Source organism: Saccostrea echinata, unplaced genomic scaffold (assembly GCF_033153115.1).
Source record: "Saccostrea echinata isolate AGI-Se365-2 ecotype Australia unplaced genomic scaffold, CSIRO_AGI_Sech_v1 ptg000030l, whole genome shotgun sequence".
Lineage (NCBI taxonomy): Eukaryota > Metazoa > Mollusca > Bivalvia > Ostreida > Ostreidae > Saccostrea > Saccostrea echinata.
Window position 1 is genome coordinate 35,140,911 of NW_026889779.1, and position 16,501 is coordinate 35,157,411.

At 32.4% G+C, this 16,501-nt stretch overlaps 1 protein-coding gene across 1 annotated transcript; it reads left to right on the forward strand.

Annotated features, from left to right (window-relative positions):
• Positions 1-2,533: 2,533 nt before the first annotated feature.
• LOC133197074 (mesenchyme-specific cell surface glycoprotein-like) lies at positions 2,534-12,690 on the forward strand. The gene is made up of 12 exons (XM_061332913.1): positions 2,534-2,744; positions 3,530-3,751; positions 6,001-6,199; positions 6,456-6,585; positions 7,046-7,160; positions 7,608-7,793; positions 7,913-7,981; positions 8,069-8,304; positions 10,036-10,256; positions 10,356-10,459; positions 11,765-11,791; positions 12,641-12,690. The coding sequence occupies exons 1-12, from the start codon at positions 2,534-2,536 to the stop codon at positions 12,688-12,690; spliced, it is 1,770 nt and encodes a 589-aa protein (XP_061188897.1).
• Positions 12,691-16,501: the final 3,811 nt, after the last annotated feature.

Sequence of the window (16,501 nt, forward strand, 5' to 3'; positions counted from 1 at the left end):
GAAATTACATGCATATATTTTTTATTTCAATAGACAGGGAAAAAAATCAGAAACCATGAAACATGCCTGAGAAATCGTGAATAATTTTCCAAGCAGATGTCAAACAAGTTCATTCTCATTGTCACCATAATCAAATCTAAGTCTAAACTGTATCACTTAATTTACAATGTTTGTTTAATAATCTAATTTGATAGATAATTGCTAAAGATACACACCAATTCAAAGTGCCCAGCGGTGATTATTATCATTAAAGAATTACAGGACAGTCGGGGGACACATGGTGTTTTAACAGTAATTTACACATCAGTGACTGACCAATTACCGCACAATTTTAATCCGGAGAGCCATAATTACCTCTATTTCAGCTTAAATAAATATGTGAAAATGCTAAATTATCAACGTTTAAGCAGGGATTTCTTTTTAAAAAATAAATTTTGAGAAGATTGCGTTCAATTTTACATATATTTTATTTTTTTCGACTAACCGATTACAGATTTTCTATCTGATTGACATCGTTCCGACCGAGTAATCGGTTAACCGGTTAGAAATTGACATCCCTTATATATATATATATATATATATATATATATATATATATATATATATATATATATATATATATATATATATATATATATAAAGCACACGAAGTCTACAATGAACTCCATAACTATACAACATAACTGCCGTAGGTTATGAAATACTATTATAGAGGAGAGCATAGAGCGATTCATTATACAGGGATACCCACTTCCTCCCGTTCTGGGATTGAACTTTCGCCCTGCGGAACCTGTATCCAGCGTGCTAGACCTCTCGATCATCTAGGCAAGTTAATGAACTTGCTTTTGATGGCGATGAAATTCTCGCATTTATTTGGAATAGAAGTGAAATACAGCTATTGTGGCCGTTTTTATAGGAGGATCGTTACTGATTAAAAAAAATCCCATGTTTCCAGCACGTAATATTTAACTTTTGTGAAAGTAAAAAAAAAATATTGATTTTTTTGTTGTTTTTCAATCCATGATTTATTTTGAGATTCGATGTTTTTTCGAACAGAAGAAACGGTTTCATCGGTAGTTTTCATTTGCTGCGACTGTGTTTGTCCTTCCTGAAAGAGGTTTACGGGATGTTATCCTTCTCAATTAAAAGTCTTCTTCTCTGTGCCCTACATGTAACTGCCTTACTGTCGCTGAAAATTATAATACGAGTATGTATGTTATTCTACATTGTCAGTAGGAATATGAATTTCATTTTACTTTAAAACATAAATTGTGTTCAGAAAATGCAAGAATAAAATAACGTTATCATTCTTTCGATCCATTCTCCAAAGAGTGTTTTGCAACTTCATCACAGGGCTCTTTTTTATCCTATTTACTTATTTATACGCCATAATAGGTAAGGATTGGTATGCAAGAAAAGCCGCCTTAATATGATCAATATTAATTTGACTTTACGAATCCTTTCGAAAAAGTAGAACATTCAACTAGATTGTGAATTTTTTAACCCATCCGCTCACCAAAGAAAGAATTTCAGATATACAATGAAACACATATCTGATATCAAAGATATTAGCTTTTAATATTACAGCAAACATTATTTTATCAACCACCTTTTCTGTATCCTTTTTTCCTTTCTATTTTATTTATAAACGTATATATTGATTATATGCCATAAAATTCATATTTTTAACAATTGATGTAAGCTATATCAATTAATTTGTGTTAGTGGAACATGAATATGTGAAATAAATTCAGTTACGAAGTGGGGACAAGGAGTTAAGAATAAGGACTGTGAACATTTCGGGCAGTTAGAAATTGGAATATTTTGTGTTCAGTATTTTTTGCTGTCTAATCGTTACAGTGAAATACCTTACAAAGGTTGATTTATGCATAATAATTTTCATAAGTCACACATTTATGTTAAACATTCTTCATTCATCTAGATTTATCACTGAAATGTAAAAAGATGTACAAAAAATTGCCCTATTATAAAGTGCATTCTCTTTTATATCTCAGACTTCTTTTATCCCTGGCATCTAAGGCGAAGACTGAGTTATACCTAAAAGTTGTTTTTATTTTATATGTGTTAAATCTGTTTAATGGTTTTTGAATTTGTAAACGAATGAATTCCATATTCTAAAATTTACATGCTTTGAATATTAATGCATGTTATTTTTATTCAGTTTGTCATGTTACATTGTTTTTTGTAAAGGGCTATTTTAATATCGTGATAAGTTATTTAGTAATTCAAAGACCCTATTCAAACGAGGAATCTGTGTAACAAGTCAGAAGGTGAAAGTGAGAGATCAAGTTTTTTAATGTGTAATTAAACATTTAATGCGGTATTACAGAAATAAGTGCTTGTTACCATCTGTAATTATGTTTAGATCATACTGCCCACGTAAATATTTCAAGGTGACCACATATTGTCATAAAAATCCTTATGGCCTCACGCCGACAAGCTCAGAGCAAGGATCTAAATAATTTTATTGTTCACTGTTAACAGTAGAGTTTTTTATATATATATATTCAATATGGAAGGTGTAAACACTTCCTGTTTTGTGCCATTTTTCTTACAGTTGGTTTTTGCTACATATGTGTTATGTGGAAATATTCATTTGAACAAAATATCTACCTTATACATACCTGTGTCTTATACTGCTGGGGCACCTGTTTTCTCGTTGAGGGGAGGATCTGCCGAACAATTAGCGTATGATTCACAGGATAAGATAGTGTACATCGTTGGTAAGTTCCTAGTATCACGATGAAAATTTTACTGTTATAAGAGGTTTTTCTAGTTTCTAAAATTAAGTTACTGTTTTGTGTTTTTTGAACAACTCTTTCTAAATTCTTGAGCTTTTCAAATCATTTTCTTTATTGAATTTACGACTCTTAATCTTTATTGAATTAAAACATCGGCGATTTCAGATAATCCAAGCCAATTGGGTTTAACACCTGTCATCGTTTGATATTGCTAAATTATCTTTAGGCAAAATAACATCAAAAGGACGATAATCTGGCCCTCAATTATTTTAAGGGTTTACTCAAGTGTCAAAACCTTATATGCTGTTGAATTTGTTTTGGATGATCAGTGGGAATCGGACAGCCGTCCCGAGTACACCGACCTGTATCAAAATTTGTCAGTTCCATATTAAAAGTTAAAAAGCTGGTTTCCTCCCCCTCCCCCTTATTAAGGGAACTTTTAACGTAAAACTATGTATCTTATTTCTGATATATATCTTATTTCTTTTCTTTCTTTAGTTGATACAAATGTTTTTAACAGAACTAGAGGCATGTTCATCTCGTACAAGCATTCATATGTTAAACAGAAACAAATGGATTGTTGTACAAAAAAGTGCATGAATGTCACTTTGACTTAATTCAAATAATGAGAAATGTTATTCATGTAATTGATGAAAATTTAATTCACACCACTTCCTCCATGAGACAAAAAATAAAACAAGCATCAAAATAGAAACCTGACACCACCTCTGCATAAATATAAATTTTTAAATATTTTTTCTTTGCAGGAGCATCCAAACTTAATGTTATCGACATTTCAAATGTCCAAAGCCCGAAGATTCTTTTCAATATCAGTTTAGCTGATTCTGATCCCACTGACGTGGAATTCTGTGGGGATCATGTGTTTGTCGCTCTGGATAATAACCAGGATAGAGAAGCTGGGAGAGTGGTCGTCTTCGAGAAGTATAACAAGAAATCTAATGCAATGAAAACTGTTTTTAATATTACAGGTATTTATATATCTTCTATACTTATAAATAAATTTTGCAAACAAACTCCGAAACGGGTGCACCAGAGTTCTTACTTATATATATAAGCTGGTGTCCGTAAACTATATTTAGATTTAACTCGCGTATTAACATTAAATTAAAAGTCTTTCATTTTCTATAAACAGCCATGAAATCAATCTCTACTCAGAGTATCGTTCCCGCTACGCTCCACTAATACACAATCTCTACCCAGAATATCGTTTCCGCTACGCTCCACTAATACACAATCTCTACCCAGAGTATCGTTTCCGCTACGCTCCACTAATACACAATCTCTACCCAGAGTATCGTTTTTCGCTACGCTCCACTAATACCTCTGTCAACGTCTAAAAGTAGTACGCATGGCCGTAGGAATCGGGGGGGGGGGGGCACGGCGCCGTGCCCCCCCCCCAATAATTTTACCGATACATAGAATACTATAGAAAACATAGCTACTATATGCTTGTGCCCCCTCAATAATAACGTCTGATGACTTTTTTTTTTTTTTTTTTTTTGCTTGTCAAGGAATTTTGGTAGTTGATAGTGCCCCCCCAACTGAAAATGTATGGTTGTGCCCCCTCAAAGTGAATTTGCTTCCTGGTACGGAAAGCGGAGACGCGTAGCATAGGAAGATTAACAAGCATATTACCTTCACTTCTCTGTATATGTGTCAATGCTGCAAGATGTTTGTCTTTAAAAACTAAACCATGTTGATATTTGTCGGCAATGCGTTTTAAATTTTCCACGTTCTCCATAGCTGTCTGCGTGATGCAATATCCCGCCGAGAAATAATCCCTTGTAAGATACGGTGATACAGATATATCTCTTCTAATTTTCATACATAAACTTTTCTTTAAATTTTAAAGCTAAAATATATAACTTTAAAATTTACAATTTGTTATGCAATAGGTCAGAGTAGGTTTTGCCAAGAATCTTGGCATTTAGACGTACGTTAACAGAGGTGTTGTAGCGAAGCGTAATACGCCCTCTGGTAAGAGATTGCCATGAAATAGCAAAAAACGTGAGTACGGTGGCGTTTCCGGTTGGCGGATCTAAGTTACAGGCAATTTTTAATGAAACTGACAACAAGCAATCGTTTATTTATTTCATAAAACGTCATCACTGAATTTTTCAATCAAAACTTGATTTTAATGATATAAAAGAAATAAGTTATGATAAGCGATTAAAAAGGTAACCGTGCAAATTATTTTCGTCATTCACCGATCTTAATATTGACGGAAACTTCTAGAACATCATATAGTATCGAGTCCGATGTTAAAAAGAAAAACGAGGCGATTATAGCTGCATGAACATAAGCTTTTGTGTGAATGCATGGTCATTGAAATAATGATAAATCATTGATAACACTCTAAGTTGTGAATATATTTATATATCGAAAGACTATTACATATATATGTACATAAATATGTAGAAGGTTTTCCTAATAAATTTATCGGTAAAATTTGTATATATATATTCCTTACTTAGAGCATCGTGGCAATGAACCCGAAGTACAATTTGTACTTCGTAATAAACTTCCTTACATGAAAAGAGAAAATTAATGAATAAGGTATTGTTCAAATACAATTAAAGGTGTAAAATTTTGTGCTTTAATCGACACATTTAATTTTTTTTTTTCTGAATACAGTCTTTTGTATCAAATACTCGGCCTATTCATATGTCGTTAAAAGCTAATTTTTACACAGTTACTTGGATCTTGGTTTATAAATATGTATGTACCTTATTGATATGTAAAAAAAAAAGTAAAGTACATTTTTTACATATCAATAAGCTTATAAACAAGACCCAAGTACCTGTGATTTTTACCCCCCCCCCCCCCCAAATCAATTTATCAGTAAAATGTGCATATTCGCTGTTTTTATACTTGACGGAAACGAAATAAGAGCATCTGAAGTACAATACCCATAACATAGTATAACAGGTTTCACAATAAACGTCCATTAATGAAATTGTTATTTTTCAATTTTTTACAAAAACAGGGGGAGGGGGGGATTTCATCTAGTTTTATATAATTTTAGTATTGTTTTTATGATCTAAAACATAGTGTTAACACTAAATACACATTAGCACTAAATTAAAAATTCATAAAATTTTGGAAAAACCATTTGGTAATTAATTGAATTATATAGAAGGTTTTTAAATTGATTGAAGTTTATCGCACTGACCAGAATAAGATCTGATAATTTGAATCAAATCTTACTATTATACAGTGGGATCTCTACCAGACATGCTTCTGCCTTCCTCAAATTGTAGCACTGTTCTAATTGCCTTGGAGGCGGAAGCTTTTGCCAGAGACGGTGAATTAGTGGACCCTGAAGGTGGTGTTGGACTTTTGAAGTTTCATGGTCAAAACATCTCAACCTCAAACTATTCATATAAAAGGCTGAATTTCCACAGCTTTAATGATAGGTATGATTGTATTAGTCACTGATCAAAAGTACTAATCTTGGCTAAAGAGTAAGTGATTCTGATTAACAGAACATGCATTATATTTGCTTTCTATCCTTTAAATCAATTGTGGCCACTGCCTCGCTTATGTAGTATATTTATTATGAAGATCATTTGTACATGTCTAAAAATGTCGTACGTTTTCTTATTATTTCTGTCTTGGCATATTTTTAGTACCTTGTACTTTATAATGATTAATTTATCTTACCGTTTGCAGATGGGAAGACCTGTCAAAATATGGTGTACGGTTTATCTATAAAGAAAATAATAATTCGTTCTCTCAAGATTTAGAACCAGAATATATCACATACAGCAAAGATGAAAAGAAAGCCTATGTTTGCCTTCAGGTACAAACGATTATTTACAATACGCAATGAACTGCATATGCACTTTACTTTTTTTAAAAACCTTACTTTCGAGTTTACAATTACACACTCTCAATATAGTATTGTGCATTTGTAGGCTGATTAACAATTATGCATGGGGAAAATATGATTGATAAACAAGATACATAAGAAAAAGCGGGGAAAAACACAAACATAATAGTGGAAAATAATCAATAGCATGTACATATGTACATGAATAACAATTGGCAAATTACAAGGCAATCAAGGGAAAAAAGTTCAAAACTTAAACAAAATATTTAATTGGGCGAGGAAAAATAGACAAAATATGAACTTAAACATCCATCACTTATATATTTAACAATATTTAAGAACGGTTGCTGATAGTTATCTATCTATTATAAAGTTAATTTGTTAAAAAAAATTCTGAAGCATTAAAATTGAATTTCTATCAAACTTACAGGAAAACAATGCAATAGCAGAAGTAGATTTAGAGACAGAAAACATAACAGCAATTCATGGACTTGGTTTTAAAGACTGGAGGAATTCTAAACTTGATGCCAGTGACAAAGACAATGGTACATGTTACAGTAATAAAATGAAGATATATTTTTAAAATTATCATTTTCAGCATATACATTTGCATATAATTAAAGTTAAATCAGCTTCTTTATATTCGGAAATATATGTCGATAATAATTAATAATCTTTCTTTCTTTTTTTTTTTTTGAATATGAAAATTTTTTATTTGAGAGGGGGAGGGAGCAATTGCAACTTCGAATTTTCGTTTTGCCTTTTCTCCAAAATTAAATGATACACACAAATTAAGTAGATATGATACCGTTTTTCGACATATCATAGATTTGAAAGAAATAAAATGGAAGAACATCTCTCATCCAAGTTGCTAAAAATCCATGACCATTATTGTCATACTCATACTGAAAATGTTTTAAGCTGGTACAATGATTTAACAGTTTTTATCATGCACTAGATGTACAGCTGAATAATATTGGTTTTCCCAACAGGAATTAATATCAGAACACTTCCGGTGTACGGGATGTATCAACCTGACGCCATACATGTGATGAATATGAACGATGTTGAATACATCATTACAGCTAACGAAGGAGACAGCAAAGACTACTCCGATTATTCTTTGTATAAGACCGGTTTTAGCGAAGAAACCAGAGCTAAAGATATCATTCTTTCAAGTACTGTGGTGTTTTTGGTTGTCATATGTTATCATTGAAATCTTTTCTTCTCGTATTGCATCTGATATATAAATCCCTATAAATGTTGTTGATAATTTAATGTATAATTGTCTTGATAGATAACTCCGAAGTGAGGAAGTGGGCGTTGCAGAATGATGTGAAGAATATATTGGATGATGCAATTCTAGGTAAACCCACTTTGCTTTCAAAGTAATAAATAAAAAAAAATATTCCATACACTAGTACATGTATTTCATATTGTGTTTGTTTCAAAGGTAGGCTTAAATTAACGAAAGAGAATGGACGATTAAACAATGGTACCTTTGAAAAATTGTACACATTTGGTGGACGGGGATTTTCTGTTTGGAGAACTGAAACAATGTCTCAAGTTTATGATAGTGGAAGTAATATAGAGGACACGCATGCCCAAAGAAGACCTGATCTTTTCAATGGAGAAGCAAAGACTGAAGAAGATATCAAGGCTACCATGGATTCCAGATCAGACGACAAAGTAATTAACAAGCAGTATTGTATTGCTGTTTTATCAAGTGTCTCATAATAAATTGTTATCTCACCTGAACCGAAGGCTCAAGTGAGCTTTTCTGATCGAAATTTGTCCGTTGTCTGTCGTCGTTGTTGTCGTAGTCGTCGGCGGCGGCGCCTTTGTTGTTGTAAACTTTTCACAATTTCATCTTCTTCCCAAAACTACTGGGCCAATTTCAACAAACTTTGCACAAAGTATTCTTGGGTAAAGGGTATTTAATTTTGTTCAAATGAAGGACCACGCCCTCTTCCAAGGGGAGATAATTACAAATTAGTGAAAAATTAATGGCATCTTTTAAAAATCTTCTTCTCAAGAACCACTGGGCCAGGAAAGATGACACTCATATGGAATCATCCTCAGGTAGAGAAGATTCAACTTTGTTCAAATTATGACCCCAAGGGGTAGGGGTGGGGTCACAATGAATGATAAATGTTTACATAGGAATATATACCAGAAATCTTTAAAAATCTTCTTCTCAAGAACAGCAACGCCATGATTGGTCATATTTATATGGATACATCTTCAAGTGGTGTAGATTCAGGTTTGTTCATATCATGACCTCTGGGGGTAAGTGGGGCCACAATGGACGATCAAAGTTTTATATAGGAATATATAGGAAAAATCTTCTTCTCAAGAACAGCAAAGCAATGGTTGGTCATATTTATGTGGAAACATCCTCAGGTGGTGTAGATTCAAGTTTGTTCAAATCATTACCTACTGGGGTAGAGTGGACCCACAATGGACAATCAAAGTTTAACATAGGAGTATATAGGAAATTTTTTAAAAAAAAATCTTCTTCTCAAGAACGGCAAAGCCATGATTGGTCATATTTATATGGAAGCATCCTCAGATGGTGTAAATTCAAATTTGTTCCAATCATGACCCCCGAGGGTAGGATGAGGCCACAATGGACGATCAAAGTTTTACATAGGAATATATAGAAAAAAAATCTTCTCAAGAATAGCAAAGCCATGATTGGTTATTAACTATTCGGAAGTATCCTAAGGTAGTGTAGATTCATTTTGAAAAAAATCATGATCCTCTTGGGATAGGGTGGGGCCACAATTGGTGATAAAAGTATGCATAGGAATACATAGAAATTATTTTTTAAAATCTTCTTCTTAAGAACAGCTAAGCTATGATTGGTCATAATTATACTGAAACATCCTCAGATACATGTAGTGTAGATTCAGATTTGTTCAAACCATGACCCCTGGGGGTAGGATGGGACCATAATGAAAGTTCAAACTTGAAGGGAAAAAAGTCACAGACCAAGAAATATGTAAGCATCTTTAGTCAGATTCAATTTTGTTCAAACATAACCCCTCTCACCACCACCACCCCCACCCCCCGTCCCTTTTAAGGGTAGGTCGGGACCACTTATGCATTAAAGCTTTTCAATACTGATTTGCTTTTTTTCTAGCCACAGTGCTCAGGTGAGCGATATGGCCCATGGGCCTCTTGTTGTTTTGATTTCTAGAACAGTATTGTACTAAATGTATATACACGTATCTTAAAGCGTGTAATTATTAATTCTATTCTTAAAATGATTCTTTTCAGCATTAAAATTTTCTAAGCATTGTATAATAAACTCTGTCGCATTTCGTAAAATGAAATGGAATGAACTACTTAACTTTAAATAAGAAATTGATTATACATGTAATTATTTTTTGATTAAATTCCATTTATAATTTGAAGGGCCCTGAGAGTGAAAGTCTTACTGTTGCCAATGATGGCGATAAAGTTATTCTCTTCCTTGGAAACGAAAGACCAGGTTCTATCAGTATATACTCATTTGATGGAGATATAACCACGCCAAAACTCGAAAGTGTGTTTTGGGACATACCTACCTCGGAGGGAACATGGACACAGGCTTTTGACCAGAGAACCATTAGCTGTATAGATCCAGAGGATCTAAAGTGAGAAAACTTTAAAACATCAGACTTTTATTATTACTTTTTCATTCACACAATTATAGATTAAATGTCTTAATTTTTCAACAAAAAATATGATTTTAGATACATCCCACCAAATCAAAGTCCAACAGGAAGATCTCTTTTATTGGTGGCTGGTTCTGCAAGTGGAACTCTCTCCATTCTTGAAGTAAAAGGTCTTAACAATGGTAAGCAGCATCAAGAAACGTATTTTTTTTTAGAGATGTCAACGAATATTCGAATACTCGACTATCGTTCGATCATACCGACTATCAACTAAAATTTCTTTAGTCGGTTATTTGTTAAAAATGTGTTACCTGAAAGTAATTTTAAATTCAAGGTAATAAACTTGGATTCGCCCATTTCATTTATATACAGATCATTGTTCTCGTAAGTAAAACTCAGGGTATGGTTTAACTGTTCAAAGGAAATTATCTTTATATCGATTTATGTGCGGCAAATATGCCTAAAAAGTCTTCAGTTTTTGGAATACTTTAAAAGATTTAAGGATGGAAAAACAGTTAAAAGTACGTTTTCAAGGTTATGTGAAACTGAACTTGTATTCTGCAGTGGAACATCAAATATGATGTATCATATGTCGAATCCGTCAAACATACATATAGTAAACACAGTCTTCAAGTGAAACTTTTCTTAAGTAAGTTCTCCGCAAAATGCCCCAAAAAGCAGAGCCGGAAAGAAAAATGTTGCTATCACAAACATGATAATCAAGGATTGTCTACCACTTATTGTTGTAAATGGAGAGGAAGTTCAAGAATTGTTTGTTTTTGTAGATTCAAATTATAAAGTTTCAACCTGCAATCCCATAAGATCTGACGTAATGCAACTATTCATAAAGAATAATTAAATAGCTGTTACAAAATTGTAAATACATGTAAATTGGGGGACAGTTATGAGCGTAATTAAATTGTGTTTCTTTCTGATATTAATATCATGCAGTCTTTTTAAGATTGTATTGATTATTTGCACAAAATCTCATAATTAAAATTTATCGCAAGCTCTTTTTTTTTATAAGAGGCACGCTTTAATTGTTTACCAGTCAAAGGTCACTGATACATGTAGAAATGGCTTCAATTAACGGGTACATGAACTATCGTTATGAAAAGAAAGGACAAATGCAAGCGTTTTATATCCTGCATTTAGATAAAATGTGCAGTAAATATTATATTAATTTTGAAATCAAATGCATTGGATAAATGTAAATGTACAGTATTTATTTTACACTGTACTACGTTTCAGAAATTCGTTGTTTAATGGTGATAGCGTATGTTTAATATTGTACAACTAGTCTATAAAGACAAATAGTGAAAATGACATGAAAAATTAATTTAAATTTTAACGAATATTCGACTATCGTTCGACTAAAGCCTCCGACTATTCGACTAAGCTGTTCGAATAAAATTGACATCCCTAATTTTTTTTTTTCTGTATAAAATATTTATAATTTTTAGCATTATTTCCTGAAAATGTTTCAGTTAATGGTTCATCTCAAGTCCATTTAGGTAAGTTTATTATACCTTAGTGTGATTTACTCCTATATAAGGGTTATAAGATGAAATATATATCGCCAAGCAGCATAAAAACATGCTATCTGGACTATTCTCCAAGGGCGAAAAGCTATTACTAGTATTCATCCTGTTAGGGTCGCTAATGCGTTTTAATTGCAAACGTGTTCAAAGCGTCAAACCATAGACAGTTTTAAAACTTAAATTTATTTTACTAATGAATATACCGATTTTTGTTACCACACATAATCCTTATCAATAATAAATTTGTCTATTTTTGATAACATAATTATTGTTTTCAAGAAATGATGGTGGTGTTAATGTGAAAGTGAATAAATTAAATAATAACTTGATTAATAGATCGTTTAACCAGGATCTTTTTCGGTATAATAATATTGTTATTAAGGGGTATGATGATGTTCATTTTGTCAACCCCTCAGTAAGAATAAGAACTGTTGCCATCGGGCTGCGTCCTGTGCAACAGTTCTTTCGTTTGGGCTGACAAAATTATTATTGACCTCATATCCATTTAATAACTATATAATATTTTCCCTTAACAATGTCTTGTATTCTCATTGTGATGGAAAAGTGAATATATTTATGTTAAATAATAGGGAATGAATATTTAACGTTGGCAACTTTTCATTTGACGTCACCTTGTATCCACAATAAATAATTATTATGAAACATAATGTATTTTGTATATTTATACTGTGCTGTGCTTGTGTCATTATACTAGGAGCGTTCAATAGAATACAACATAAGGCTTCTAAACTTGAATTTTTTGTAATTGTATTATTATTATTTCCAAGTCTATTTTTTTCACAACTGTTCATGTCTTTTCAGATTGGGGCGTGGTCGTCTTTATTTTCCTGTTAATAACAGTGTGGATCTAAAATAAATACGCTGTTATTATCTTTTTATGACTGTTAATTTAAGTTTTTTTTACGTCGAGCAGTGGTTTTCTTTGTTGCATTTTTCAATTCATTTCAATTGATACGACAATACCTGTACAGTTTGTCAACTACCTATGGGATCTTTGCTACTGTACATGTTTGAGAATGATTTAAAAAGATAAGGTAAATTTAGTAAAATTGTTCACAAATCAAAACGTATCTTATACCAGTTTGTTCGATGTTTCCGAGTTTCATAATTCGTTTTCATTTTCCTTTTTTTTTTTTGTATTCTATTTCTACTACATTAGGTAAGTCGTTAGTTGGCTTTGTCTGAATCTGTTTAAAATTTGTTATCGTTGTATACCTATGTATAGCCTGGTTCCCTGTCCCTGGGGACCAGGCTAACCTTTGTACAGAGCTGGTGCAACTTCATGTCTCGGGAGTAATATCTCTTCCTCTTGACAAGCCAATCCAATAGTGATGTACATGTGCTATTTATAACATAACGAACTAAATGCATTCACAAGCTAAGCTAACACTTTCTAGCTCACCTGAGCTCAAGTGAGCTTTCTGATAACATTTTGTCAGGCGTCCGTCTGTCTGTCCGTCTGTAAACTTTTCACATTTTCGACTTCTTCTCAAGAACCACTGGGCCAATTTTGACCAAACTTGCCACAAAGCATCCTTGGGTGAAGGGAATTCAAGATTTTTTTTTCAAATGAAGGGTCATTCCTCTTTTAAGGGGATATATTTAAGAATTAGTGAAAATTTTGTGTCATCTTTCAAAAATCTTCTTCTCAAGAGCCATTGGGCCAGAAAAGTTGAAACTTATGTAAAACCTTCATTACATGGTACAGATTCAAGTTTGTTCAAATCATGACCCCCGGGGAAGGGTGGGGACACAATAGGGGATCAAATTTTTACACGCAGTCCCCTTGCCATCTAAAAGTACCCCAACACAAAAGCCTTATTCGCATGACATGAAGTCTATACATGCATGTAAATATAGAGTTGGGTAGGATTTGTTATAAAATAATTGTTTTGGGGTTTTATATCAGTCTGACAACATTAATTAAGTCACAAATATTAAAAGATTATTTATGAAAAAGTCCTGGGGTCTTCCATATATATCATGGGGAGGGTGTCCTGTCCTCAGACACCTATGGTCTACAGGAATACTTAAGTAAGGATTTGATTTACATAAGGCAGTAAATATTGTATCATGAATTATCTGACATCTAAATATACACTTTCTCAATACCTGGTTATCTTTGACCAACAACCGATAGGACTTTAAAGATGAAATATTCAAGATATTGAATGACAAGGAAATCAAGGTGATTTTGTTCACAAGTGAAACATCTGTGAATCATCTGTGAATAGTCCTTTTGCTCTCTGATTTCTTTTACTTAGTCGTTATAAAAGTTAACTATTGAGTACAGTGCCAGAGAGAAAAAATCCATTTATTTTGAAAATTTGTTGATTGCAACATAGTGATTTTCCATAATCTATATCTACAAAATACATTACTGATTCTGAAAACCAACTGTTAGAAGTTAGTTAAAGGAAGTATCTAATGCAATGGTAACCTTATTAAATACACAATGCCTATTAGTGGCAAGATTTACAAACAGAAAGTAATATTAAGCAATGTTTTCAATTTCTTGTCTTTGGGTGACAAGATAATTATATTAAATATGTTTACTGTTTTTTAAATAACATTTCAGTGTTTGAGCATAGCTATTTTTTTGTTATACACTGTGTATGTAAAAATGTATTTACTAGTACACGTATAACACAAATAACCTGAAAATAAAATGTAATACGGAAAAGAATACATCTACGTATTGTCTTCCATATTTTTATTCTAAAAATGCTTAGGGCAATATAAATACATGTTATTACGCATTTATAATGGTGTCCGCTTGGTTGAAGTTGCCTGAAGAATAAATTTGTCGGAAGGTTATCGAGAAAACCTCACAATATCTATACAGTAGTGTCATTAATCGTCCCTTGAATGTACCTCCAGATGCGCAAAAGGAACGTGACACGATTTTGGGACATCTTTTCCACACCTTAAAGAACTTGCGCGATTCTAGTAAGCTGAGAAAATTCGCTTTTTTGGAGGTCAATTAAGTAGTGACAGATTAAGGTATACACAGTCATTTACCTAATGAATATATAAACAATGAAATCCTTCTAAACTTAACAGACATAGACACAACATTCAATTACGTTTTCGTCATAACTTTCACTACAGCTGATCAGGAGTATCAATGCTTTGTACCTATAAAAGTGGTTTCAAATCAATTTATTGTTCAGAGAATTTTTTAAATTGTTAATTGGAATGTACTGTAGTTAAAATTTTCAGAAAGGCCGAGTGACTGATTTCAACAGAAAATTATTCCAATGATTTTTTTTAAGTGGTTCGAATACTTTTCGGCCAGGCAAATTCATTCATTTTTTCGAATAAATGTTGGTTTTTGTCATATTTTGAAAGGATACATTGAACAAAAAGAAAGTAGATTTCTTCAGGGACAACCCACTTTCATATCTACTACATTTATGAATGTCTATATATACGTGCTATATACAATGGTCATACATGTATGTCAAGGCCTCGTAATTTAAGTAATGTCCTGAATTTTGAAGGGAAAAAACTTCAAATTGGACAAATTTATTACTGTAGAACTGTTTGAAATCAGATGGCTTTTGTGATAGCCAGGGTTATTGTTTTACACTTTGAAAAGGTTAACCATATGCAGTTACTTTTAATATTTCGTTTTAAAATGGCAATTTAATAATGCTTAAGAGAAGAAAGTTCCTTGTAAGCAATTTTTTATTTTATTTGAAGCACATTTAAAAAAAAAAAATCGTTATCAAAAATTTTCAGGTATCTATGGCATAATGGATTTGTAGTCTCCAGCTAAGGAAGATTAAGTTCTAAAATTATCCTGTCTAGGTTAGTGACACTATTTCAGGACATCATTCCAACTCCTTATAAAGTACATGAGCGAATAAGATGAGAAAAATTATTTCCTTCCACTATGTTTCCACTACGCGAGTAAGACATGAGTTTTTTGTACATTTTAATGAACGTTGATATCAAAGCACTGTTGCACAATCTGTTACAACAAATTGCAATCTTTTTCAACAGAAATTTAATTTTGCTTGTAAACTATCAAATGATGGTTTAAAATTTTACGGTTTTTCCGGAAAATGTCATTCTTTTATTAGAAATAGATCGATTATATGTTGGTTTGCATCAAATTTTCAAGATACATGCTCACACTTCATTTATTCAAATTTTAAAACGAAGAAGACTTTGGAAGGGGTATGCATTATAAATTTTCGATGTCTATTATAATCATTGAATTTCGACATCTACGTTTTACATTTGATATCAATTCGTATGCCTTCCATTTTAATTTTTGGGATTTATTAAGTTTAATTCCACGGTGCTAGAATTTTCTTTAAATATTTGGGTCTTAGTTGTCAATCATACAACCTAAAGCCACATTCAATTTCACCTTAAATTCCTGCCAAAAGTAGGAAGTCATGAATACTGCAGCAGATTCTACTATATGATCTGACTGAATGTTTACGTCTCTGTTTTTGTTAACCAAATAGCTTTCCTCAGATGATAAATAAATGTTTTCATATTCTTACGTTCTGAGTTTACAGTGTTGATGTTTGTTTGTTTGTTTGTTGTTTAACGTCCCTCTCGAGAATTTTTCACTCATATGGAGACGCCACCACTTGCCTGTGGAGAGCTGCAAATTTTGTCCTATACTCGGCACTCAGGGCCATT

Coding starts and splice junctions, on each gene's coding strand:
- LOC133197074 (XM_061332913.1), top strand. CDS start 2,534: ATGGAAGGTGTAAACACTTCCTGTTTTGTGCCATTTTTCTTACAGTTG. Junction 3,752..6,000: donor AACTGTTTTTAATATTACAG/GTATTTATATAT, acceptor ACTATTATACAG/TGGGATCTCTACCAGACATG. Junction 6,586..7,045: donor AAGCCTATGTTTGCCTTCAG/GTACAAACGATT, acceptor TCAAACTTACAG/GAAAACAATGCAATAGCAGA.